A 24,643-nucleotide genomic window follows, 5' to 3' on the forward strand; every position below is an offset into this window, starting at 1 on the left:
GCATACATTGGTACAGTGTATAGATGCACCAAATTTCTTACTTCCCACAGCCACACAGGTTTGTTGGATGCACCAACAACAAAAACATGCAGAGTTTGAAGGTTAATTGGGGTATTTGAACAGCAAGGGTTTAGGGGTGGGAAGGGCCTTGTCACCAAGCTGTCTCCTTAAATTTAAATCACCACAACAATCCCTTATTACTTGGAGAACCATGTTCAATTCTTTAAAATTTTAAATTTAGACATAGAGCATGGAAACAGGCCATTTTGGCCCACGAGTCCATGCCATTCAATTTACACCCCATACAATCTAAACCCCTGGTTCATTTTTGAACAGTGGGAGGAAACCGGAGCCCCCGGAGAAAACCCATGCAGACACGGGGGAGAATGTACAAACAGACAGCAAAGAACTCGAACCCCTGTCCGGTCCCGATATGCTGGCGTTGCACTAACCGCTAAGTGCAGTGCAGAGGAGGATCATCAGGTTGAATCCGGAAATGACAGGGTTAGCCTGTGAGGAGAGATGGAGTGACCTGGGACTGCAGTCGACGGAATTTAGATCTTTTTTTTCCCCAGAACATCAAAGGTACAATATAAAAAGTTTCTCAAGTTACAAACCGTGTAGAGTTCAGTGGGGGAATTCTCAAGTGAGAATGTTATATGGTACAATGAATGAGTAAGAATATACAGCAAACTACATTACCCCTTTGAAGGGAGTCTGACAGTTTAATTTTCCTGGAGGTTTAACTTTGGTAGGCTCCTCGACCTGCAAGTGTGTGGCAGAGAACATGGAACAAGACAAACAGTGCAGCTATTAATAGCCATTGCAACCTCCTTCGTTTCTAAATATCCCTGTGTTCTAATCAGATGGCCTTTTTCCCTGCATGGTGGAATCAGAAACTAGAGATTAGAGAGGGAGGAGTAATTAAAAAGGGACCTAGGTGGCCACCTTCCTCACGCAGAGAGTGGGGAGGCGCACCGAACGGGTTGGCAGGGGTGGGGGAAATTACAGTGTTCAAAAGATGTTGGTTAGGAAGAGTTTAGAAGGCTATGACCCAAGCGCAGGCGAATGGGACCAGCTCAGGTTGCCATGGACATTGGGCAGGAGGGCCTGTTTCTGTGCTGTAAAAGAGGATGGGAATCATAGAAGCAAAATTACAAAAGAGATAGAAAAAAGGGAGACAGCATCTGGTGGCTGAGATTGGAACAGGTTGATGTAGCCTCAAGATGTAGGGGAATAGATTTAGTATGGGGGTGAGGAGGATGAGCAGTTCAGTGGAACTGCTTCTCCCAAAGAGTAGTGAATCTGTGGAATTCCCTGCCTAAGGATGGAGTTGAGGCTGCCTCATTAAACATACCTTATTTAAGGCACAGATGGTTTTATGCATAGTAGGAGAATGAAAGATGATGGGTAGGCTCGACGGGCCGAGTGGCCGACTCCTGCTCCCACTTCTTGTCTAGATGCCTCATAACCATGTAAAGCACCAAGTAGTGGAAGTCCGTGCCCTAATCCAGATAAATGGGATTATCTGTGGTCCATGTTGCCCATCGTACTACTCTTTCCCCATACCTGTTGCCATTGACGTTAGTGATACTGTTAATTAGTACCGTTCAGCTAATTTTGCACTAAAATCACAGAAAAGATGGTCTCTTAGCATCCGTAGGAGGGTTAAGATATATTAACGATGTTTCAGGCCTGAGCCCTTCCTCAAGGGCTCAAAAAAATGCAAGAAAATCCTCAATCAGGAAAGAAATCAGGAAGGTGGATTGAAGGCTGGGTGAAAGGAGGGGTAGAATGGGAGGGGGAGGAGTACAGACGGAAAAGTTTTAATTGGATATGATGAGAGAAAAGGTGAGGATTGATTGTTGGTTCTGTGAAAGGAAGGAAAATGGAAGAGAGGGAGAAAGAAACCGAGCATGAGGGAAGGAGACATGGGAGAAAGGGGAGGGGTCTAACCGGAGAAGTCAATGTCGTCTGGTCAGACGGAGAAGTCAGACAGAAGGTGAGTTGCTCTTCCAATTTGCGGATGGTCTCGGTCTGTCAGTGGATGAAACCATGGACAGACATATCAACAAAGGAATGGGATGGGGAATTGAAATGGATGGCCACTGAGAGATCCATGCGGACAGAGCAAAGTGCTCAACAAAGCGGTCTCTCTGATGTGGAGGAGACCACAACAGGAGCACCAGATATAGTAGATGACCCCTGCAGATTAACAAGTGATGCTTCTCTTGGAAGGACTGTTTAGGGCTCCGAATGGTGATGAATGAGGGCACGACTGGAGGATCTCCTGCAGTCACATGGGTAGGTGCCAAGGGAGCGATTGGTTGGAAGGGATGAGTGGATGAAGGAGTCATGAAAGAAAGGTGGAGAGGGGCAAATGGTGGTGGGATCATGTAGTAGGTGGCAGAAGTGGTAGAGGATGGTATTTTGGATGCTGGGGCAGGTGGGGTGGTAGGTGAGGACAAGGCGAATCCTGTGCTTGTTACGCAAGGGGTGGATGAGGCTAGCTAGGGCAGATGTGTCAGGGATGGAGGATGTGTGGGTGACGGCCAAGTTGAATTTTGTATATTGACCAGCCAAAGTCTGCTCCCTTGGCTATAGACGTTTCATTCTTCAAAGTGAGCTGCATTTACAATTGTGTCCTGTACATGAGAGATGCACAGCTTCTGCAAGCCCAACCAAACAGCATTCTTGTTTTTTGCTTCTCAGAATTTTGATGGGGAGGACATGGAACTCTCCTTCTCATTGAACGGTGTGTGTCTTGGAGTTGCCTTCACAGTCAGCAAAGAGTCTTTAGCTGACAAGGCGCTGTTCCCGCACGTCCTGACCAAAAACTGTGCACTGGAGTGCAACTTTGGTCAGAAGGAGGAACCATTCTTCCCCGTCCCGGAGGATTACACTGTCATACAAAACATCACCCTGGAGGACCGAGTCCGTGGAACAGTTGGACCTAAGACCAGGGATGCATGTGAGGCAAGTATATATATATATATATATATACATATATATATATATAAAAGAATGAGTCCACCGCTCACAAAACGCACGTTCCTGGGCTAAATTCTGATCTGTACTGAGCCCTAGGTCCCTCTGCTGGTTCCCAGCCCTGACTTGGGACAAAAACACAAGTACACAGAATCTGGAGCAAGGAGAGACTGGGATTTGTCTCCCTGTAGTACGGGGCATATCTAGACTCAAGATTATTTTGTCATAAAACAGAAAACATTACACCAAATTTCTTTCAGTCTATAAGGCATACAAAAATTCGCTATCAGCAGTCAAGGAGAACCGGCTCCCCTTACAGTCAGAGAAAAAGAAGCAAAAGAGAGTTCCCCCCCTCAGATTCACTGACTGACTGTTGATTCGTCTTCAGTGCTCCCATAGCCTCCGCAGCCACACAACTTTTAGTCCTAAGTATCAGCAGCCCAAGGTTGAAATGGACACCCTGACGTAATTAGGAAGCCTCCAGCATCTCACTTCCGATACCTGATACCCTTTCAGCCAGTCTCAAGCCAGCAATCCACAGCTGGGTGTGAGTCCTTTGACTGTGGTCTCCAGCAGCCCTTGTATGTTATTCTGCCTCAGAGCCCCTCAAAGGTCTGTCGCTGTGGTCAGCATTCTGAGGGTCTTCTCCTTTGCTTCTTCTCCAAGAAGCGGTGGGGGGGGGTGGTGCGGTTGGTGGTGTCCCAGTTTACTGGTGCCCTATGCCAGTTCTCCACTTCCCCGGAACCTGCAACCCTTCGTGGTTGCGGCACCACCATTTTAAATTAAATTGCCACCATCACCTTTAACAGACCTTTTAAAGCCTGCCTTGAGCCAACGGCAGTTGGACCCCACAAGGGAGCCCTGTAACTTCACTCCCCACTCTCCGTGGGTCTGCACCAGCAGGTGAATGATCGCAGTTATTTTTAAATCTCTCCACCACCCCCGTCCCACCCCCAAAGTGATTGGTGAGTTTAGAACTACAAGGGAAAAATTTTAAAGGGTCCTGATGGGATGCGGGGGGAACCTTCTTCGCAGAGAGGACAGTAGGTATGTGGAACGTACTGCCGGAGGAAGTGGTAAGAGAATCTGAAATTCTGCCAAAAGAAGCAGTAGAGACTGCCTGATTTAATGTATTTAAGGCATAGATTTTTGAGGAATATGGCAATTGTGGGTTATGGAAAACAGGTGGGTAACTGGAGCAGTGGTAGGGTGCAGTGAAAGTACCAGCCCGATGATTGCCCATAGAATTGGAATCATTGCATTGTGATGCCCATTGTGGTTCAGTAGATTGTCTTGACAGTTAAACCTGAGTAATATGGAGTAGTTTTTATCTCAAATTCGTGAAAAAGACTGTGGAGGAAGTTTTTGGGAGCTTCTCAGGTCTTTCAGAGGACACATATCCACAATGTGGTTACCAGCTCAAACTGGACGTTGCCCACCACCCAAGAATTAAAGCCCTTGCTGTTGCTCTGCAAGAAACCTGGGGTTTTAACTCTATGCTGCTGGCATCAGCGGGAAGGGATCAGTCCTGAGCTCCCAGAGGGCACTGGGTGGGGCAGCTCAACGCTGGTCTTGTGAATGCCTCACTCAAGCATGGCACGTTTTGGCGCTGTAGATAGTGTCCTGTCGCGGGAATAGAGGGGAGGCTCCATCTGAGTGCCTGCCTCGATATTAGTGGTGATCGCTGAAAAGCCTCCATTCCTCCCTCCCTCCAGGTTCTCCTGATGGTTGGCATGCCAGGGGTAGGGAAGACCACCTGGGTGAAGAAGCATGTGGCCGAGAATCCAGACAAAAAGTACACCATATTGGGAACCCTCAACATTCTGGACAGAATGAAGGTGAGAGACGCTCATCTTCAATTTTCTTCGTGTTTTACCTTTTCCGGATAATGTGTCGAGACCAGATTTTATTTGTCATTAACTTTCAACGAGGTCCATTTTAAATTTAGACTTACAAATGGCTGGATGGCTTGGAGTTTGTCATATGCGTTCAGGAAAGTTTTTTTAAATCAATATATAGAAGCACCAACTAGAGAGAGAACAATACTGGATCTCCTATAGGGAACAAGACAGAACAGATGATAAGAAGTACGTGTAGGGGAACATTTTGAGTCCAGTGATCATGATGTCATTAGTTTCAAGTTAATTCTGGAGAAGGATAGGCCTGGGCCTCAGGTTGAGATTCTAAATTGGAGAAAAGCCCGTTTTCACGCAATGAGAAAGGATCTAGAATGCGTGGATTGGGATAAGTTGTTTGGCAGAGGGAACCTTGGTTTACAAGGGATATTGGGGATCTGGTTCAGAAGAAGAGAAAATGTATAACAGGTACAGGCAACACGGAGCAAATGAGGTACTTGAGGAGAACAGAAAAATGCAAGAAAATCCTCAGGAAAGAAATCAGGAAGGTGAAAAGAAGACAGGTAGTTGCTTTGGCGACAATGGGAAGCAAAGTCCGAAGGGTTTCTCCAGGTATATTAAGAGCAAAAGGATAGTATGGTCCCCTTGAAGATCAGAGTGGCCAGCCAAGAGATGGGGCAAATTATAAATTTTTTTTCATCAGTATTCACTCAGGAAACAGGCACAGAGATGTGGGAAGTGAGGAAAACCAGCTGTGAGGTCATGGAATCTATACAGATTAAAGAGGAGGAGGTGCCTGCTGTCTTAAAGCAAATAAGGGTGGATAAATCCCCAGGGCCTGACAAGATTTTCTCTCGGTCTTTGAGAGAGGCTGGTGTAAAAATTGCAGGGGCTCTGGCAAAAATATTTAAAATGTCTTTAGCTGAGGGTGTGGTGCCAGAAGATTGGAGGGAAGCTCGCGTGTTCCGTTGCTTGAAAAAAGGCTCCAAAAATAACCCTGGAAATTATAGGCCGGCAAGCCTGACATCAGTAGCAGGTAAATTATTGGAAGGTGTTCAAAGAGATTGGAGATACAATTATTGGGATAGCCAGGACTGATTAGGGATAGTCAGCATGGCTTTGTATGTGGTAAGTTGTGTTTAACCAATCTTACAGAGATTTTTTTGAAGAGGTTACCAGGAAAGTTGACGAAGGAAAGGCTGTGGGTGTTGTCTACATTGACTTTACTAAGGCCTTTGACAAGGTCCCACGTTGGTTCAGACGCTAGGTATTCATGATAAGTAGGGATTTGGATTCAACAATGGCTGGGTGGGAGAAGGCAGGGAACAGTGGTGGATGATTGTTATCTCAAACTGGAGGCCTGTGACTAGTAGTGTGCCTCATCCAGATCATTGATACAGATGACAACGTGGTAAATTGGATCAGCAAGTTTTACAGATAAGACAAAGATTTGGAGGTGTTGTGGGCAGCGAAGAAAGTTTTCAAACCTTACAGAAGGATCTGAATCAGCTGGAAAAATGGGCTGACAAATGGCAGATGGAATTTAATGCAGGCAAGTGTGAGGTGTTGCATTTTGGAAGAACAAACCAAGTAAGGACGTACATGGTGAATGGTCAGGGACTGAGAAGTGCGCTTGAACTGAGGAATCTGGGAATACAGTGGTGTCAGAGGTAGACAGGGTTGTAAAGAGAGCTTTTGGCATATTGGCCTTCGTAAATCAAAATATTAAATATACAGTAGGAGTTGGGATGTTATGGAAAAGTTGTATGAGACATTGGTGAGGGCAAATTTGGAGTATTGTGTGCAGTTTTGGTCTCTGAACGACAGGAAAGGTATCAGTAAGATAGAAAGAGTGCAGAAAAGATGTATTAGGATGTTGCCTGGACTTCTGGAACTGAGTTACAGGGAAAGGTTAAACAGGTTAGGACTTTATTCCCTGGAGTATAGAAGAATGAGGGGAGATTTGATAGAGGAATTTAAAATTATGAGGGGGACAGAGTAAATGTAGATAGGTTTTTTCCACTGAAGGTAGGTGAGATACAAATCAGAGGGCATGGGTTAAGGGTGAAAGGGGAAAATTTAGTTCATGAGAGGAAACTTCTTCACACAGAGTGGTGGGAGTGTGTGACGAGCTGCCAGCTGAGGTGGTGAATGCGAGCTCAATTTTAACATTTAAAAAGAAATTGGACAGGTATAGATGGGAGAGAAATGAAGGCTATGGACTGGATGCAGGCCAGTGGGACTAGGCAAAAAAAGGCTCAGCATGGACTAGAAGGGCCGAAGGGACCTGTAATCTATGGTAACAGGCCCACGAGCCAATTGACCTATAACCTCGGTACGTTTTGAATGGTGGGAGGAAACCAGAGCCCCTGGGAAAACCCACGCAGACACGGGGAGAATGTAGAAACTCCTTACAGACAACACAGGATTTGAACCTGAGTCGCTGGCGATGTAACAGCTTTGCGCTAACAGTGCCGCTGATTATTTGAACTTTTAGCTTCTAGATCATGTTCTGAGGAGCTGGCATGACTTGATGGGCTGAATGGCTCCTGTCTATTTTACCTAAGAAAGATGGAACATAGAACATTATAGTACAGGCCCTTTGACCCACAATGTTTTGCCGACCTAGGTAAACATATTCCACAGCAATCTAATTTTTCCCTACCTGACACCCAAAGCCCTCTATTTTTCTTACATCCATGTATCTATCTAGATTTTAAATGTCCCTGTTGCATCAGCCTCCACCACCACCTTGCCAATGCATTCCAGGTACCCAGCACTCTCTGTGGTTGAAAAAAAACTTGCCTCTTGATGTTCCTCCACTCTCTTTTAAACCGATGTTGTCTGGTATTTGCAACTGTCACTCCAGGATAAAGGTGCTGGCTGTTCTCTCTATTTAAGCCCTTCATAATTTTATATGCCTCTATTAAATTACCTCTCATCCTTTGTCAATCCAAAGAGAAAAGCCCTAGTTCTGATCGATTTGTTTCATACACGTTCTCCTCTCCAGGTAACGTGATTTCCAGCAACCTTTCTCTCTGTGTCTGTCTCTTCTTACCCCAACCTCAATCCTCGGCCACTGTTATACACAGACTAAACAGTGCTTCACTTTGCCTGCAGGATCTCAACTTCTTAACCTTTGCTCTCCATTCGATCTGTAAAACTTGGTCAACATTTCCAGTAACCACCCAGCTCCCAGAGACTTTTGCAGCATGGAAACCAAGGCCCTTCGGCCCAACTTGACAAGACTGACTAAGATGTCCCAGCTTGTTTTCTTGCATTTTGTCTATGTACCTTGAAACTTTCCTTATGTACGATTGTTCCCACCTCTACCGCTTCCTCTAGTAGCTGAAAATATCTTGCAGGCACTGAGCTAATGCGTCAGCCTTGGCCGAACGCAAGTTTCAGAATTAGCACCAATGCATCGACCAACTTGGCTCTGGGTTAAATCTAAATGTAGTCCCACAGCACGATACCAGGCCCTTCTCGCCCAAATACACCCAATTATAACCTACAACCCCCCCCCCCCCCACCCAATGTTTTGAAAGCTGGGAGGGAACAGGAGCAACCGGAGGAAACTCACGCAGACATGGGGAGAACGTACAAACTCCTTACAGACAGCAGCAGATTCCAACCCGGGTGGCTGGCGCTGTCACAGCTTTGTGCTGACTGGTTCAAGAGCCAAACCCAGACCCGTAATTTATACCTTGTGGGAGCAGCACTGAGACTTGGTTGGTCCAACTCTGTGCAGTGAAAGGCCCCTCAATAGTGTTGGTAGAAAAACGGGGAATTCCTCTGGCTCACAGTTCTCCATCCACCTCAGCATGCAGGCTAGCTGTCCAGGCAGGAGCTGGCCCAAACTTCTTTTCCTCTACCTGTCTTGCCAGTGGATCTACAGCTGGGCGGGGGTGGTGGGGGGGGGGGGGGGTGAGGGGAGAGTGCCAAGTCTCAGTGGTGCTTTTTTTCCTTAGGTGAAAGGGCAGGACAGTCCCGAAATGAGCGTGATGCATCGGAACACCCTGATCCAGCAGGCAACCCAGTCGTTAAGCAAGATGATCCAAGTTGCTGCCTGCAAGAAACGCAACTACATCCTTGATCAGGTAGCTACACATCTGGGGGGGGGGGGGGGGGGGTGGCGGGCATGAGCTGCCCGAGAAATGCGGCAGGGAGGTCCTCTGAGCAGCTCCATGAGGGGACTGGAGGGATCCAGGCCTAATGGAACCTTTAGACAGGGCACACTGTTGGTCAGGGACAACCTGGGTCTGTGGACTCTGCGGCGATGCTCCTTCAACAGTTGGGGTGTTTGTTAGCGTCACTCTTCTCAGTTGGAGGCAAGGCATAGAACAGTCTCTGCTTTCACTGAGCACAACCTGTGGGCCAAAGCTGCAAAGTCACTTGATGAGAACAAGATTACCGTAAAATCCCCATTATGTGAAATTCAAGCAACCAGCAAAAAATTGTGGTAATAGGTTTAAAAAAAAAACAGAAGTTTAAAATTGGCACCTGTCATGTGGCCAGCACTCAGGACCAATCGACAAATACAATTATCTATTAATCCCCGTCGGTGCATAGTAACAGGGGCTTCTGGCCCGGCCCTCGATCCCGCCCCATCCAAATACACCCACGTGACCAATTAACCGACAAACACTCATCCATCTTTGAAGGGTGGAATGATACCCATGCAGACACGGGGAGAATGTACAAACTGGGCAGACAGCATCAGATTTGACCCGGGATCACTGGCACTGTAACAGCGTTACACTAACCGCTACGCTAACTGCGCTGCCCTTCTGTAAAATCCTGGGAGTCGTGTTTGCAAAGGCAACTACAGGCATAGCTGGTAGATCTTGGTCATGGCGCAAGCAGCCTTGCACTGTTTATGTGGTGTTTGTATCTTCTTCCCCCACCCCCTCAGGTGCTGTGCTTTCCTAGCAACATGCAGGTTAATGGGCCACAAAATTATCTGTGCTGAGTAGGTGGGTGATGTGCATGAATTTGACAAGACTTCAGTTCATTTCAAGCCATCGGCAACCCGAGACCAGATCCAAATCTCCGACATATTGAAGAAGTCTTCAGCACCCAGAACCCTTTGGTGGGTTCCCCTCAGCATCCTCAAATACTGGTTCTGGTACCTGGTTCGCATAAGACCTAAGAGCAAAAATAGGCCAATCAGACCATCTAGTCTGCCTTACCATTCATTCATGAGCTAATCCATTTGGCCACTCAGCCCCACTCCCGGCCTTCTCCCCAAAACCTAATCAAGAACCTATCACTCTCTGCACACCCAATGACCTGGCCTCCACAACTGCCCTTTACAACAAATTGCACAGATCTACCTCCCTCTGGCTAAAGAAATTCTTCTGCATCTCTGTTCTAAGCAGATGCTCTTCAATCCTGATGTTCTGCCTTCTTGTCCTGGACTCTCCTATCGAGGAAAACAACTTTGTGGTTGTTTGTATCTACTCTGTCCACGCCTTTCAACATTTATGTTTCATTGAGATGCCCCTTCATTCTCCTAAATTCCAACACATACAGGCCAAGAGGTGTCGAGCGCTTCCTCATGAGCCAATCTCCAGCAGCCAGCAGCCCTGGTGTGAGTCATTTAACCGCAAGTCGCCAACACCTCAGTGCCCTCTTCCCCTGTGGATGAATCCTGCTCATCCAAACACAAATGGAGTGTACTTTAATCCCAATGTGAAGGATGAAAAAATGTTGGTTGTGCAGATTTCCTACACCCCTGGTTTAATTCCTGATCACGTCTGGATTTTGCACCTTCTCCCTGTGACTGTGTGGGACCCATTGCACTCCCGAGGTTCATCTCCCCCTCTCCCCGCCCCCCCTCCCATATCCATGGTCAGTGAGTTCATTGGCTACTCTCATGGATATTGATTAGAGAACACTTGAAATTAGGAGCAGGAGTTGTCCATATGTCCTGTCGAGCCTGCTCCTCCATTCATTGAGATCGTGGCTGATCTCCACCTACCTGTCTTCTCCCAATATCCCTTAATTCCCCTACTATGTAAAAACCTATTCAACCTTGTCTTAAATTTATTTACTGAGGTTGCCTCCACTGCTTCAATGGGCAGCGAATTCCACAGATTCAGCACCCTCTGGGAAAAGCAGTTCCTCCTCATCTCTGTCAATCTACTCCCCTGGATCTTGAGGCTCTGATTCTTAGTTCTGGTCTCTTTTACCCCCACCCCCCACCAATGGAAACAACTTGACTACCTCTATCTTTTCTATGTTTTTCATAATTTTGTATGTTTCTATAAGATCCCCTCTTATTCTTATAAATTCCTGTGAGTACCATCCTAGACGAGCCCCTCATTTCTGTAATCAACCCAGTGAATTTCCTCTGCACTGCCTCCAAAGCCAGTACATCCTTCCTCAACTAAGAAGACCAGAACTGCAGACAGTGCTCCAGGTACGGCCTTATCAGTACCTTGTACAGTTGCAGCATAACCTCCCTGCTCCTAAACGCAATCCCTCTAGCAGTGAAGAGAGAGAGCCAATTCCAGGAAGCTGAACAAAGCTAATGGGATGAATGAGAGATGAGGGTCAAATTTAATTCAAGATGGGAAATGGGCATGAGGGGTGGCATTCCCATTTTGGTATGGGATTTTAGTTCCTGACCTGAGATTAGAGGTATATATGGGAAAGGGGAGGTGCCAAGCTTTACTCTGCCTCCCTCCTCGTTGCCTCCAAATGTTTCTGACCAGTATGGACACTGTTACCCGGCTCTTTGTCAGTGGTGCCAGGACTTGGTAGGCTTAGGAGAAGCGTGGGGGGTGGGGGGGGTGGGGAGGGGGAGAGAGTGGCGGGGAGAGGGTTTGGATGCATGAAGTTGGTGGTTTTTTTTCCTCTTTTTCCCCCCCCACCACCACTCATTCAGAGCAACGTGTACAGCTCGGCCCAACGGCGCAAGATGATCCCCTTCAAGGACTTCTCCCGCCAGGCTGTGGTGATCTGCCCAAGCGACGAGGACTGGAAGGCGCGCATGAAGCTGCGGCTGGCAGAGGAGAGTGAGGAATTGCCCGACTTTGTGCTGCACGAAATGAAAGGTCAGGAGGGCACGCTTGACACCTTCTTGAGTGGCTGGGGTCGTTAACCTCCCCCACCACATCCCTACAGGGCAAGGGTTGAGCCTAAATCTCTGTAGCCTCTTCTCTGTTTGATAGCAATTCATTTGGGTGGGGCTGGGTAACAGTAGTGCCATCAGAGCTTGCCCCAACACTAAGCTCTCTCAGAGCAGGATCCACAGTACAGTCTCTGTCCTGGAACCCAGGAACTCCAGAGATCCATGTCAAATGGAGCTGCCAAGTGGGCTGATCAACTGGTGCAGCCCCTGGACAAATGGCCCCTGGACCCTGCAGACAGATGGGCAGCCGCTGGCATAGACGAATTGGGCACCAAGCCTATTTCTGTGATGCCTCAGAAAAGCAGCCAACACATTTAAAGGACTCATCCCACATTTACCCTCTTCACTTCCTCTGTTAGAAAGAAGATTCGTAAATATTTAAAATTGACCCAATTTACCTACAACATTTTGAACAGTGGGAGGAAACCAGAGCTCCCAGGAAAACTCACAGAATGTACAGACAGCGCAAGATTACAGTCCCTTTCGCTGGGGCTGTAACAGCATTGCGCTAACTGCCATGCTAACCGATGCGAGGTGAAGTGCAACGAGACTTGAGGAGTATTCGTTTCCTGCTGCCGTCCCACTCCGGAATGAACCTTAAACTCGAGAAAAAAAAATCTAATAGGATAAATCTGCTTTCGGTCTCTATTAACCCTGTACATCTTGGGAATGTGGGAGGACGCTGGAGCACCCGGAGAGAACCCACACAGACAGCAGGAGGAATGTAAAGCTCCTTGCAGTTGGTGCCAGATTCAGACAGGGGTCTCTGGCTCTGTAATAATGTTATGCTATCCACAGCACTAACCTGACTACTCTCTCTGTAACTCTCCATCCTGCAATATCTAGCCAGACTGTTTGCAGAGCAAACTTCCTGGCTGCGCCTCAGCGCATGTGTTGGGGAAGCAGCTGCCGCTGATTCTTTTCTCAACCCCCTTTTGCACTGTGCCATTTGCAGTGAACTTCACTCTCCCCGAGGTGAGTGATTTCTTGGACAAGGTGACCTACGTGGAGTTGGAAAAGGAGGAGGCCAACAAGCTGATGAACAAATACCGGGAAGAGGCCAGGAAAGCGCGGCCGCAGCACGAGAAGCGTCAGGACCGTCGGAACTACCGCAACCGCAATGACCGGGACAGGAACTACGGTGAGGCTGAACCCGCACCCCCCGCCCTTGGGCTGGGAGCACCTTCAGAAGCGTCAAATCCCCACATCCTGCAGATTGGGCAAAATTCCTCCCTCCAAAAGGGCATATGGTTCTCTGAGGTTCTTCCTCAAAGTAAACCTGGGCCCAGCTGCTTTATCAACGACCTTCCTCCCATCTTAAGGCCACAAGTAGGTAGCTGCTGATCGCCATGTTTAACGCTTCTCCCATAATGAAACAACCCATACTTGAATGCCACAACAGCTGGGCAATGTTCAGTTCTGGGCTGACAAGTGACCTGAGCATTTGGAGCATACAGAACACAGAAATCTACTGGTCCTTCAGCCCGCAGTGTTGTGCTGACCCAATAACCCACTCTTAACAACTGCCTAGAATTTTCCCGACTGCACAACCCTCCAATTTTTACCGTTCCATGTACCTATCTAATAGTCTCTTTAAAATATCCTATTGTACCTGCCTCCACCACCATTGCCAGCAGCGAGCCCTCCACTCTCTGTGTGAAGAACTTTACTCTTCCATCCCAACTGTGCTTAGTCCCAAGCACCTTGAAACTGTCCCCTCATTTTAGTCATTACAGTCCAGGGGAAGAGCCTCTGGCCGTCCACACGATCAATGCCTCTCAGTCATCTTGTGCGCCTCTTATCACGTCGCCCCTCATCTTCCGTCACTCTAAGGAAAAAAGACCAAGCTTACTCGACCTGTTAAGTGCTGTGCAGTAGCCAGCTCAAACAAACAGACTCTGGGTGAGGCAGAGCCTTGCGTACACATCGCCCAACCTCGTCTACTGCATTCAGTGTACCCCGATGTGGACTCTGCTATGCTGGGGAAGGCCAACTAATACCTGCTCTCGAAGCTGCAACTCACACAAGCAGCCAACCATTTTCATTACCCCCACCCTCACTGTTCCCGCAGAGATGTGCCTGTCCTTGATCTTTCCTGTGGTTTGGGTGAAGCTAAACTAAAACTTGAGAAACAACACATGTTCCACCTGGACAGCCTGAAACCTAATTGAATATCAATTTTTTCCCCCAATTTTGGGTAACTCTTCCTCTTTCTGGTTCCACTATTTTCATAGAACATTCCACCACAGTATAGGCTCTTTGACCCATGATGTACTGATCTGTATAAATCTATACAAAAAAAATAAAGCCTTCCCTACTTCATAACCTTCTATTTTCCATGCATCCATGTTCCATGTCACAGTCTTTTAAACATACCAATTGTACCTGCCTCCACCGCAACTCCTTTGGCAATGCATCGAGACATCTACCACTCCCTGTATATTACCTTGCCATCCCCCCCCCCCCGGCCAGCTTCTTTCTCCACCCCCTGACTCTGACTCTATCACTCCTTGAGTGTCGATGGAGGGTCCTGACCTGAAACATTGGCTGAGCATTTCTCCCCATGGATGGTGCCTGGCCTGTTGAGTTCCTCCAGTGGCTTGTTATTTGCTTGAGATTCCAGCATCTGCAGCTTGTACATCTGCCTTTTGGCCTTCACTGCTATTGTCCATTCCTCAATCCTCTCACCATTGACCAGATGCCCGACCGGATGAGCCAGCACCTAAATAAATGCCAGCAGCAAAACAGAGGCTAGATATCCTGCAAGTTGCTCACCTCCTAATGTTACAAAGGATTTCAGTTATCTCTTGGGCACAAGTTGCAGGGTGCGATAGTCATTCGTATTTTGCTGACAGAGTACATCAGAAGCAGGAGTGGGAATCATCCATTGAGCTTGCACTACCATTCAATAAGATCATGGCTGATCTGGCCTTAGACTCAACTCCACTTACCTGCCTTTTTCCCATAACCTTTTTCCTCTACCATTCAAAAATGTATCTAATGGGTTCTTGCATACATTTAATGAAGCAGCCTCTACTACTTCCTTGAGCAGAGAATTCTACAGGTTCACTCCTCTCTGGAGTTCCTTCTCTATCTTAAATCTACTCCCCCCTAAATCTTGAGGCTCTGTCTCCTAGTTATAACACCTCTATATATTCTATCGAGTTCATAATTTTATATATTCCCAAGAGATCTCTCATTTTTGGTGAGTACAGTCCTCAATCTCTCCTTGTAGGGTAACACCCCCCCCCCCCCCCCATCTCTGGAATCAGCCTGGTGAACCTCCTCTGCACCACCTTCAAAGCCAGTACATTCTTCCTCAAGTAAGGAGACCAGAACTGTACTCCAGATGTGACCTCACCAGTACCTTGCACAGTTGCAGCATAATCTTGAGGCAGTGGCAGCCAACATTCCATTTGCTGGCGTAATAACCTGCTCCACCTGTAAACAAACCTTCTGTGATTTATACATTACATCCTCGGGTGCCTCTGCACAACAGCACACTGGAATCTTTCACCAACCCTTAAGTTCAACACCATCCAGACTAATGCATTATCATAGAACACTACAGCACAACCTTTCTTTTCCAGTCCAAACATATCCCTCCCACCTATGTACCTGTCCAAATTTTTCTTAAATGTCAAAATTGAACCTTTCTTTACCAAGTCAGCTGGTACTAGCACCACTCTCTGCGTGAAGAAATTCCCCTTAAGCTTTCACTCTTAACCCATGCCCTCTGGTTTTTATCTCTCCTAATGTCAGTGGAAAAAGCCTTCTAGCATTTATTCTACCTATGCCCCTCATAATTTAGCACACCTCTATCAAATCTCCCCTCATTCTTCTACGCTCCAGGGAATAAAGTCCTAATCTGTTTAACCTTTCCCTGTAATTCGATTCCTCAAGATCAGGCAGCATCCTTCACATTCCTCAAAGCTGTGCTGCAAGGATGTTCTTCCCCCGGCTCCTCCAGCATTGTAGCGTGTGCACCCTATCCCAACCTTCTCCATTCTACTCACCCAGGTGGCAATCGTATGGCCAGATGGGACAACAGGAACTATGATCGGCAGCCTTACGGCCAAGGCTGGGGTCCGGTCTACGGGAACAACCCGGCGTACAGAGAGGTGAGTGGGAAACTGTCTCAATTGGTTGCCTGGGAAAGAAGGGGATCACTTTGGGCTGCTTCCAGCTGATTGGATCACATCCAGGCTGGTCTTTAACTTCCAGTCCCCTGCCTGTCCCGTCCATTGTGTCTGCCCGGCAACGCGACTGTAACTTTGTGCCCCAGTGATCATCCTGTGTCTGGGACTTGCACGTGAATATCGGATAAACCGCAGAGCTCCCCGTGGACCCCGCCCTTCCTGACCTTTGTGGAAGGACTCTGTGCTCTCCAAAGTCAGACACTCAACGCACTAACCGTTCATTATTTGCCACAGGATTACCACAAAACCTATGACCGCTATAGGCAGCAGTATGACCGGGGTTACACGCAGCCCTACGACTACCCCAGATATCGGGACTACTACCGTGAATATGCTCGCGAGGTAGGTTACCTCTTTGTCAGGACCATTGAGAAGAAGAGCAAGTCCTGTTGCAGCCATGCTTAGACAGCACTTGGTGTAGCGCATGCAGTTCCGGTGGCCATTACAGCATAGGCCCTTTGGCCCACAGAGTTGTGCTGACCTATGCTAATCTGCTCCTCAACAATCTAATTTTTCACAACCATAACTCTCTATCATTCTTACATCCACATGCCGATCCAAGTCTTTTAAATGTCCCTATTGTAGCAGCTCCAGCAATGCATTCCAGGCACCTACCATGCTCTGCAAAGACACTTGCTTCTGACATTAAATGTATTTAGTTTTATTTAGCCATACAACACAGTAACGGGCCCTTCCGGCTGCCTAAATATCCGAAAGAGCGTGGGGTTTGAATCCCTAGTGCTAATGCAGCGCTGAGCTGATTGCCCCGCTGACTGTGCTGCCCCACGTTCTCCCCTAAACTTTATTCCACTCATCTTAAAGTGTGTTAAGAGTCTGCCTACCGTCTGAATGTCAAGAGTATAGAGATTTATCAGGACGCTATCAGTACAGTTATCCCCCAATTTATGATGGTCCAACATACTAATTTTTGAGTTACGATGGTTCAAATCCGTACTCTTGATTTTTGAGTTCTGAGGTGTCCCCGCGCTTGTGATATGTAACACACTACTTTCACGAGTTCTGGGCAATGGTGGCGTCATGCAAGGATAGGGTACAGCATAAACTCTCGTGATGCTGATTTGACCATGGTCAGATTTGCTGTATTGAACATTTAATTATAAAGCGGTATTCTTTTCAGAGTTATGATTTTTCCAACCCCATTTTAAGTTGAGGACTACCTGTATTAAAAGGCTATAGAAGAAATTTACTAGGATACTGCATCATTTAGAAGGACCCAGGAGAGGTTGGGTTGTTTTCTCATGAGCTGATCCATTCTCTCTCTCAGCCCCACTGCCTGGCATTTTCCCATTCCCTTTGATGCCCTGGCTAATCAAGAACTTGATCAATTTCTGCCTTAAATCCACAGCCTCCACAACTGCCTGTGGCAACAAGTTCCACAGATTCACCTCCCTCTGGCTGAAGAAATTCCTCCACATTTCTGTACTGAGCAGGTGCCCTTCAATCCTGCCCTCTTGTCCTATACTCTCCCATCATGGGAACCACCTCCCCTGTGCACACCAGTAGACAGTAGGTACTAGAGCAGGCCAATTGGCCCGTCGAGCCACCACCACAATTTTCAGATCGTGTTGATCATTCTCTGTTAGTACCCATTCCCTGCCTTATCCCCATCATCCTTAATTTCTCCTCATCTCCGTCCTAAAGGGCCTTCCCTGTATTCTTAAATTATGCCCTCTCGTCCTAGTCTCTCCCAACATTGGGAACATGGAATCCGAAATTCACCCTGTCTAGCCCCTTGATAATCTTATATACCTCAACCATGTCTCCCCTCATCCTTCTCAACTCCATCGCTCTCTTCCTAACCTTTCAGCGTATGTCAATCCTGCCCTCCCGGGAACCAACCTTGTAAATCTGCGCTGCACCCCCTCTATAGCGAGTATGTCCTTCCTAAATATGCATGGTGCAGGCTGAAGTAACGGGCAGGCTGGAAGGGGAGAGTGGTGCCTCTGACACAACTTATCCCTCCCTCTGTTTCCAGTGGCACCGCTATTACCAGGAGCGAAACCGCTACTACAACAACTACTACGGCTACCGATGAAAGTGCCCCAGCTTGCTCCAACGTAGTCTCATTCCAGTGGAGCAGCAGGTGGGCTGGCGGAGGGCTTTTACTCAACCTTTTTTTTGGCTAGTGTTAGATGTTTCTGTTTTTAATTTTATTTTTACTCATTTAACAAAGTGAGTGCCTGGCTTTAACGGGGCATTTTGGCTTCTTCCTTCGCAGACGTACCATAGTAGTTAATATGGAATGTATAAAATGCACTGGCACACTTCCCATTGTTGTGCTCCAACCTGCTCATTTACACATTTCTCCCTCTCTGTCCTCCCTCCCTCACCCTCCAACTCACACTCTTTCTTCCTTCCGCTCCCTCCCCCTTTCTCCTTCCGCTCCCTCCCCCTTTCTCCTTCCGCTCCCTCCCCCTTTCTCCTTCCGCTCCCTCCTCCCTCCCTCCCTCCTCCCTCCCCCCCGCTCCCTCCCCCCTCCCTCCCGCTCCCTCCCCCCTCCCTCCCGCTCCCTCCCCCCTCCCTCCGCTCCCCCCCCTCCTCCCGCTCCCTCCCCCCTCCCTCCCGCTCCCTCCCCCCTCCCTCCCGCTCCCTCCCCCCCCTCCCTCCCCGCTCCCTCCCCCCTCCCTCCCGCTCCCTCCCCCCTCCTCCCGCTCCCTCCCCCCGCTCCTCCCGCTCCCTCCCCCCTCCCTCCCGCTCCCTCCCCCCTCCCTCCCGCTCCCTCCCCCCTCCCTCCCGCTCCCTCCCCCCCTCCCTCCCGCTCCTTCCCTCCCGCTCCCTCCCTCCCGCTCCCTCTCCCCTCCCTCCCGCTCCCTCCCCCTCCCGCTCCCTCCCCCCTCCCGCTCCCTCCCTCCCGCTCCCCTCCCCTCTCATCCTCTTTCCCACTTTATTCTCTCTTCCCTCCATCGTGCATCCCCTTGCGTGCACACCCGCGCTGATCCCTTGCGCTTGACATTGACCTGCTATGTTTGTGGCCGCTGTGTGGAGTTCCACAGAACTAACAGAATCCTCCTCTCTGGCAGGATCAGTGTGGGTTGAGGGGCTTGGCATGCTTTCCCCAGGTTAACTCAGATGTACCCGGTGGCTTCAGGCTGCTGTGGGGTGGCCTACCTTTGGAATCGAAGCTGCCTATTCCTCTGCTTCCCCAATCTTCCTGTGTTCAACTCCACAAAGGCTCACTCTGAAGCCCGATGCTGGCACCAATCCCAAGGGTCTGAAGTAGATACCAGAGCTGAAACCCTTCCTTTCCACTGAAAGACCTCTCTCACCAGTCCCATCCCCCATGTCAGTAATTCCGCAAGCCCTGTTTGGGATCTGTGCATGCCAGCTCACACCAGCCTGGGTGGCTCTTCCCCACCCTCCACCCCACCTCTCCTGGCTCCTCTTCCTCCCCCCTTTCTCTCCTGGCTCCTTCCCCCCCCCCCCCACTTCCTCTCCCTGCTCATTCCCCTCTTCCTCTCCCAGCTCCTTCTTCCCCCCCTCCCCCTCCCCTTCCTGTCCCAGCTCCATCAGTCCTAGGAAGGTGCACTCTGACCTCTGCTTCACTTGCTGAGCGATTATTTCTGTGGAGCCAAGCGCTCCCTTTCCCTTCCATAGCTGGCATCTCCTGCTACTTGAGGCTCACACAACGAGAACTGCGTACGTCAGCACCCCTCACTCCCATGTATTCGACATCCCACCTCAAAGTCGACCTGCCACCAGCGTTGACCCCATCTCCCCACTGTCAGTGTCGCTCCAGGGTTGGCCCGATGGTTGTACTTGTAGCGAGTCGAGAGCGACAGCTGCTACGAATATGGGGAGTGAACGGTCTGTTTTTGTCCAATTCTGCCCGGGTCACTAGAAGGCACTAGTGTGCGTGCGCGAACACTGGCAGCATCTTGTGTTGTCAGACACCTGAAATGGGGGGGGTTTCTCCAGCTGCTGTCGCAGCCTGAGGTCAGATAGGATTTTAGTGGCTTTCTCTTTGGGGTGAGCTCTCTGGTTGGGCAGCTCAGCGAGGGGAATGAGGTTCTTTTTAGTTCCTTGTTTAATCTGGTTTTCCCCTCCCAGGTGGATGTGGTGGAGGTGAGGGGTGATGGTGTTGGTCCCATCAGTGCACTCGCTTTTGGTGTTTGTGATGCTTGGAACTTTGTACAGTCTCCTGCTGGAGGCCTCCCACCTTTCTCCCTTTTTTTTGGATTTGTCTGCATAAGTGTTTGTTTAATTTTTACAGAGAAAAAAAAGAAATCTGCTTTACAAAACTTGGGTATTTCTGAGCATCTGCATGCAGGTTATTAATTGTACGATGCAGCCTTTTTAATGTTCAAGTTTCGGGTGGGAGGGTAGAGACGGGGCTATTTTCAGATAAATATATTTGCCATTCCTTCCAGACATCCTTTCCTGTGTGTTTGCTCCCCTGTGATTGAAGTAGGGGTGGGGAAAGAAAAGGCCTATGAGCCTACACTCCCTCTGGCTGTGAACGTGGGCCTCCCCTTCATGTGTTGGACCCAGGGAGTGCTCCCCCCCCCCCCCCAGCAATCTAGCAGGGAGAAGGCAAGTGCTGGGCTTCACTGATGGAGATGGGACACTGCTGCTCTTCACTTGCTGTCGCTCAGCCCTGCTGCATAACTTCGCAGGAGTGCCCACATGAAATGTCTTCCCAAAGCACAAAGCCCGCAGAACTGCAGCCCGCAAAATAACGTTTGCAAGTGGATGACGAGTGTCCTTGAAATATATTGTGCAACATTTTCGCTCCTGGGCCTGTGATCTTAAATCCTGTTTCATCTCTGCTTGAGTTGTACAGATACTGCGTACCTTTTTTGTAAAAAAAAAAGAGTTACTGGATGTCTCAGGCAAAGTGGAGGGGGGGGAGAGAGAGAGGAAAACACACTATGAGCTCCCAGGGCTGCTGCCCTGGGTCCAAAAGCTGTAGAGGAATCCCAGCTCTAGATTATGTAACTGCTTCCCCCTTCAAAATTACACACTTGTGCTTCCTGGACAACTGGCAGATGCTGATTTGAAAAGATGGTGGAGTGTGGCAGAGGAATTTTGGTTTGAGTTCTTGGTCCCTCAGATGCTTTGTTGCTTACCACCTTGTTAGGTGGTTGCTGAAAGCCAAGTCCTGCCTGTCCCATTGTCAAACTTTCCCTCCCCGTCTCCCCCACCCTACACTCGCTCACCTTCACCTGGAAAACCAGCTCTCTGCTGCAATGGGTGTTTGGTCTTCATCACTGGGAGGGAGTGTACCCTGCCCCAGCCATCTACCCTCACCTCAGATTGTTGGCTCCAGGGCCATCCAATGCAGCTGCTGTCTGCTCCAGAATTCCAGTTAAAGCCACATGAGTTGGTCACAAAACTTCCCTCTACTCTCTCCAGAGTCCACAGTGCAAAGTAAACCCTCCCCAGTCCTCGAGTCCAAACCCAGCTTAGTGTTTAGTCTGGATGAGGTCTGGGATGCACTGTCTGGTGTCGTTCATTCAGTTTTCTTTGGGATTTTTTTTTTAAAAGCAGATCTTGTGTAATGTGTGGGAGAATTATCAGCATCAGGATGTGTTTCATACATCTTTAATTTGAAGAATAGTCTGCCTCTTGTTTCACCGAGCCGTTAGCAATGGGGTTGGGTAGAGAAATATCCCTGCCTGACCAAAAGGTTTGCCTTGGGACAGTTCAGCCTGTTGTAAAAAAAACAAAGCATGTGCCCCATCTGAGCACGAGACAGTGGCTCCCAGCTGTAGTGTTGGCCTGGGTCATCTTGTCCTTGAATAGCCAAGCTGTAACTGCCACAGAGGAGTAACCAAGTCCACAGCATCATTTGCTGCGGAGTAGAATTTAATCACTACCCTGCACTCCCCCCCCCAAAAAAAAACCCCAGGAGTCCCTATGAGTTGCAACCACCACTTCACCATGGCTAGCCCTTGCTCAGACAGCTGTGGACGGGCTCTGCGAGGGGGCCTCACACCCACCTTGCCTCTGGCATTCTGCCTTCCTGGTTTCTCATGCTGGCTTTGAATCTCTTTTAAAAAGAAAAACTTGGGAATGGCTAGGGGGGGGGGGGGGGGGGGGGGAGAGGCGAGAGGGAGGGGGTTCCCAACCGGTGAAGCAGGAGAATGGGACTGTCTGGTCTAATACATGTGCATACAATGAAGTCTGTGTCTGTACTTGGGCACACAGCGCTGCCTGGCGGTAGTGAGATGTTCAGGTAGTACAAATCTGAGAGGTTTTAAATGGAAAAATAAAACTCAAGTCAATAAAAGATTTGCTGTACGCTGTCTGTCCACAGTTGTGTTGTACCCTCTCCCCCCCCCACCCTCCCCACACACACTCAGCCAGAAACTGAATCCAAGTGAGCTGTGGAGGTGGCAGATTCGAGGCAACAGGCTTTGGGGGGGGGGGGGGGGGGGGGGTGCAGAATGCTGGCTGGTATAAGAAAATAGTAAATACACCAAAATGCTGGAGGAACTCAGCCAGTCTTTTCAGCATCTCTGGGAGACAAAGATATATTGTCAACATTTTGCGCCTGAGCCCTTCCTCAAGGAAAACTCAGAAAGGGGAGGAGTCATGTGATGGAGTAGTGGCCTGTAGGGTAAAACCAGCCCTCCAGAAAAGAAAAGTTAAAAGACAAAGTTCAATAAATATAAAATATAAGAAATAAAAGTGCAGAGAAGAGAAAGAAGATGGCACCTAAGAAGGAAAAAGTAAAAATGGGGAAAAAAAGACATCAGAAAAGAAAGAAGGCCTTACCTGCATGAAGGAGTGGAGCCGTGGTGGCGAAGAGCGCCCGATCTCTGAGGTTGGTGTCGGCCCTGCAGAGTCGCGACTCCCCCACCCTGACCAGTGGACTACAAAAAACAAAAGTGCGCAAATGCGCATGCGCGAGGAGTCGCACGTGAGCAGTGCGCAATCTAAGGTAAAGGAAAACACTGACAGGAGGGGGACTCAGCTGAGGAGCGGGCAACCACAGCGCAACCAGCTAAGGGACGCCCAACATCGGCTCATCTGGAAGATGAGGAAAGCGGCAGGATAGGGAGTGAGGAACTGAACAGCAGCAGGATGCTCGACATGAGCAGCTCAGAAGGAGAGGACCAACAGCAAGAGGCCAAGCAAGAAGAGACCCGACAAAATGAGACAAGCAACTCATCAGAAAAATCAGAAGAGATACAGATACAAAGAGAAGAAGACCAAGATCTTCACAGAGAGATAGAAGATAAAACTGATGGACAGAATATAGATAAAGCTTTTTTTTTGAAGAACAAATGAGAGCATTAAAAGAATGGTTGTCATTAGAATTTAGAGCAATTAAAAGAAAAATTAAAAGAACAGAAGATAAAATGCAAAGATTAGAACTGGTCATGACAGAAATAGGGAAAAGAGTAGAAAATGTGGAAGAATGAGAAACGCCTGTAAACAACAAGAGAAAAATTGGAAGAAAGTGACAAAAAAATTAAAGAGTCACAACAGTTGTTAGCTCAGAAAATTGATATGTTGGAAAATTATAGTAGGGCCTAAAGGAAGATGAAGAAGGCACAGATATAAAAGAATTTATAAAAGGATGGATCCTGAAGGTCCTGGGAATGACAGAAATACAGATAGAAATGGAAATAGAAAGAGCACACAGAACACTAGCTCTGAAACCACAGATACATCAAAAACCAAGATCCATTTTGGTAAAATTTTTGAGATATACGACAAGAAATAAGAGAAGACAATAAACCATTGGAATACAAGGGTCAAAAAAATTTTTTTTTACTCAGACACAAGTTTTGAACTTTTAAAGAAGAGGAAGAAGTTTAACACAGCAAAATCGATCCTATGGAAAAAAGGTTATAAATTCATGTTAAGATATCCAGCTGTGTTTAAAATATTTATCCCCGGGGAGCAAAACAGACTGTTCTCAGATCCAGGGGAAGCACAAGAATTTGCAAAACGTTTGCAGGACAGAAGGAGATGAAGAGATATAATAAGAATGAAGAACGGCGATAAAGTATGTATAAAGATGTAAAATCAATGTATATGTAAAGAACTAAAGAAGGGAAGGAAGGAAGTAGGGGAAAAAGGGAGAAAATGTCTATTTAATGAGAAACTTTTGTATATATTTTGGTTGATATGGTTCACAGTGTGAAAAATAAAAATATTAAAAAGGAAAACAGAAAAGACGGAAACAGGATAGATCAGAAAGTCTTAGAATTCAAACAATGGGGGAGGAATCCAGACCAACAGAAGGTAGTAATGTGATAAGGGATAAGGTGGAATTTATCATGCCTGTCCGAAAGGAGGGGGTGGGAGAAGTCTATATTAATGCCATGTGGTTGGAGGGAGCCCAGTCAGAAGATAAGGTGTTTCTCCAAATTATGGGCTGTCTCAATCTGGCAGTGCTCGAGACCGTGTGGACAGACACGTCGGCAAGGAAATGGGTTGGAGAATTGAAATGGCCACCGGGGGGGGGGGGGGAGATCCATGCTATTGCA

At 48.1% G+C, this 24,643-nt stretch overlaps 1 protein-coding gene across 2 annotated transcripts in view; it reads left to right on the top strand.

Annotated features, from left to right (window-relative positions):
* LOC138740789 (heterogeneous nuclear ribonucleoprotein U-like protein 2) overlaps positions 1-18,392 on the top strand; it is a 48,539-nt gene extending 30,147 nt beyond the window's left edge. The window contains exons 7-14 of one of the 2 annotated variants that reach the window (XM_069893877.1): positions 2,713-2,976; positions 4,704-4,826; positions 8,816-8,944; positions 11,737-11,905; positions 12,938-13,123; positions 16,003-16,103; positions 16,416-16,523; positions 18,178-18,392. In XM_069893877.1, coding sequence (XP_069749978.1) covers positions 2,713-2,976; positions 4,704-4,826; positions 8,816-8,944; positions 11,737-11,905; positions 12,938-13,123; positions 16,003-16,103; positions 16,416-16,523; positions 18,178-18,237 — 1,140 coding nt within the window. In that variant the 3' untranslated portion in view covers positions 18,238-18,392. The remainder of the gene's footprint in view (positions 1-2,712; positions 2,977-4,703; positions 4,827-8,815; positions 8,945-11,736; positions 11,906-12,937; positions 13,124-16,002; positions 16,104-16,415; positions 16,524-18,177) is intronic. The other variant, XM_069893878.1, reaches the window with a different exon arrangement.
* Positions 18,393-24,643: the final 6,251 nt, after the last annotated feature.

This window comes from Narcine bancroftii, chromosome 8, assembly GCF_036971445.1.
Source record: "Narcine bancroftii isolate sNarBan1 chromosome 8, sNarBan1.hap1, whole genome shotgun sequence".
NCBI lineage: Eukaryota > Metazoa > Chordata > Chondrichthyes > Torpediniformes > Narcinidae > Narcine > Narcine bancroftii.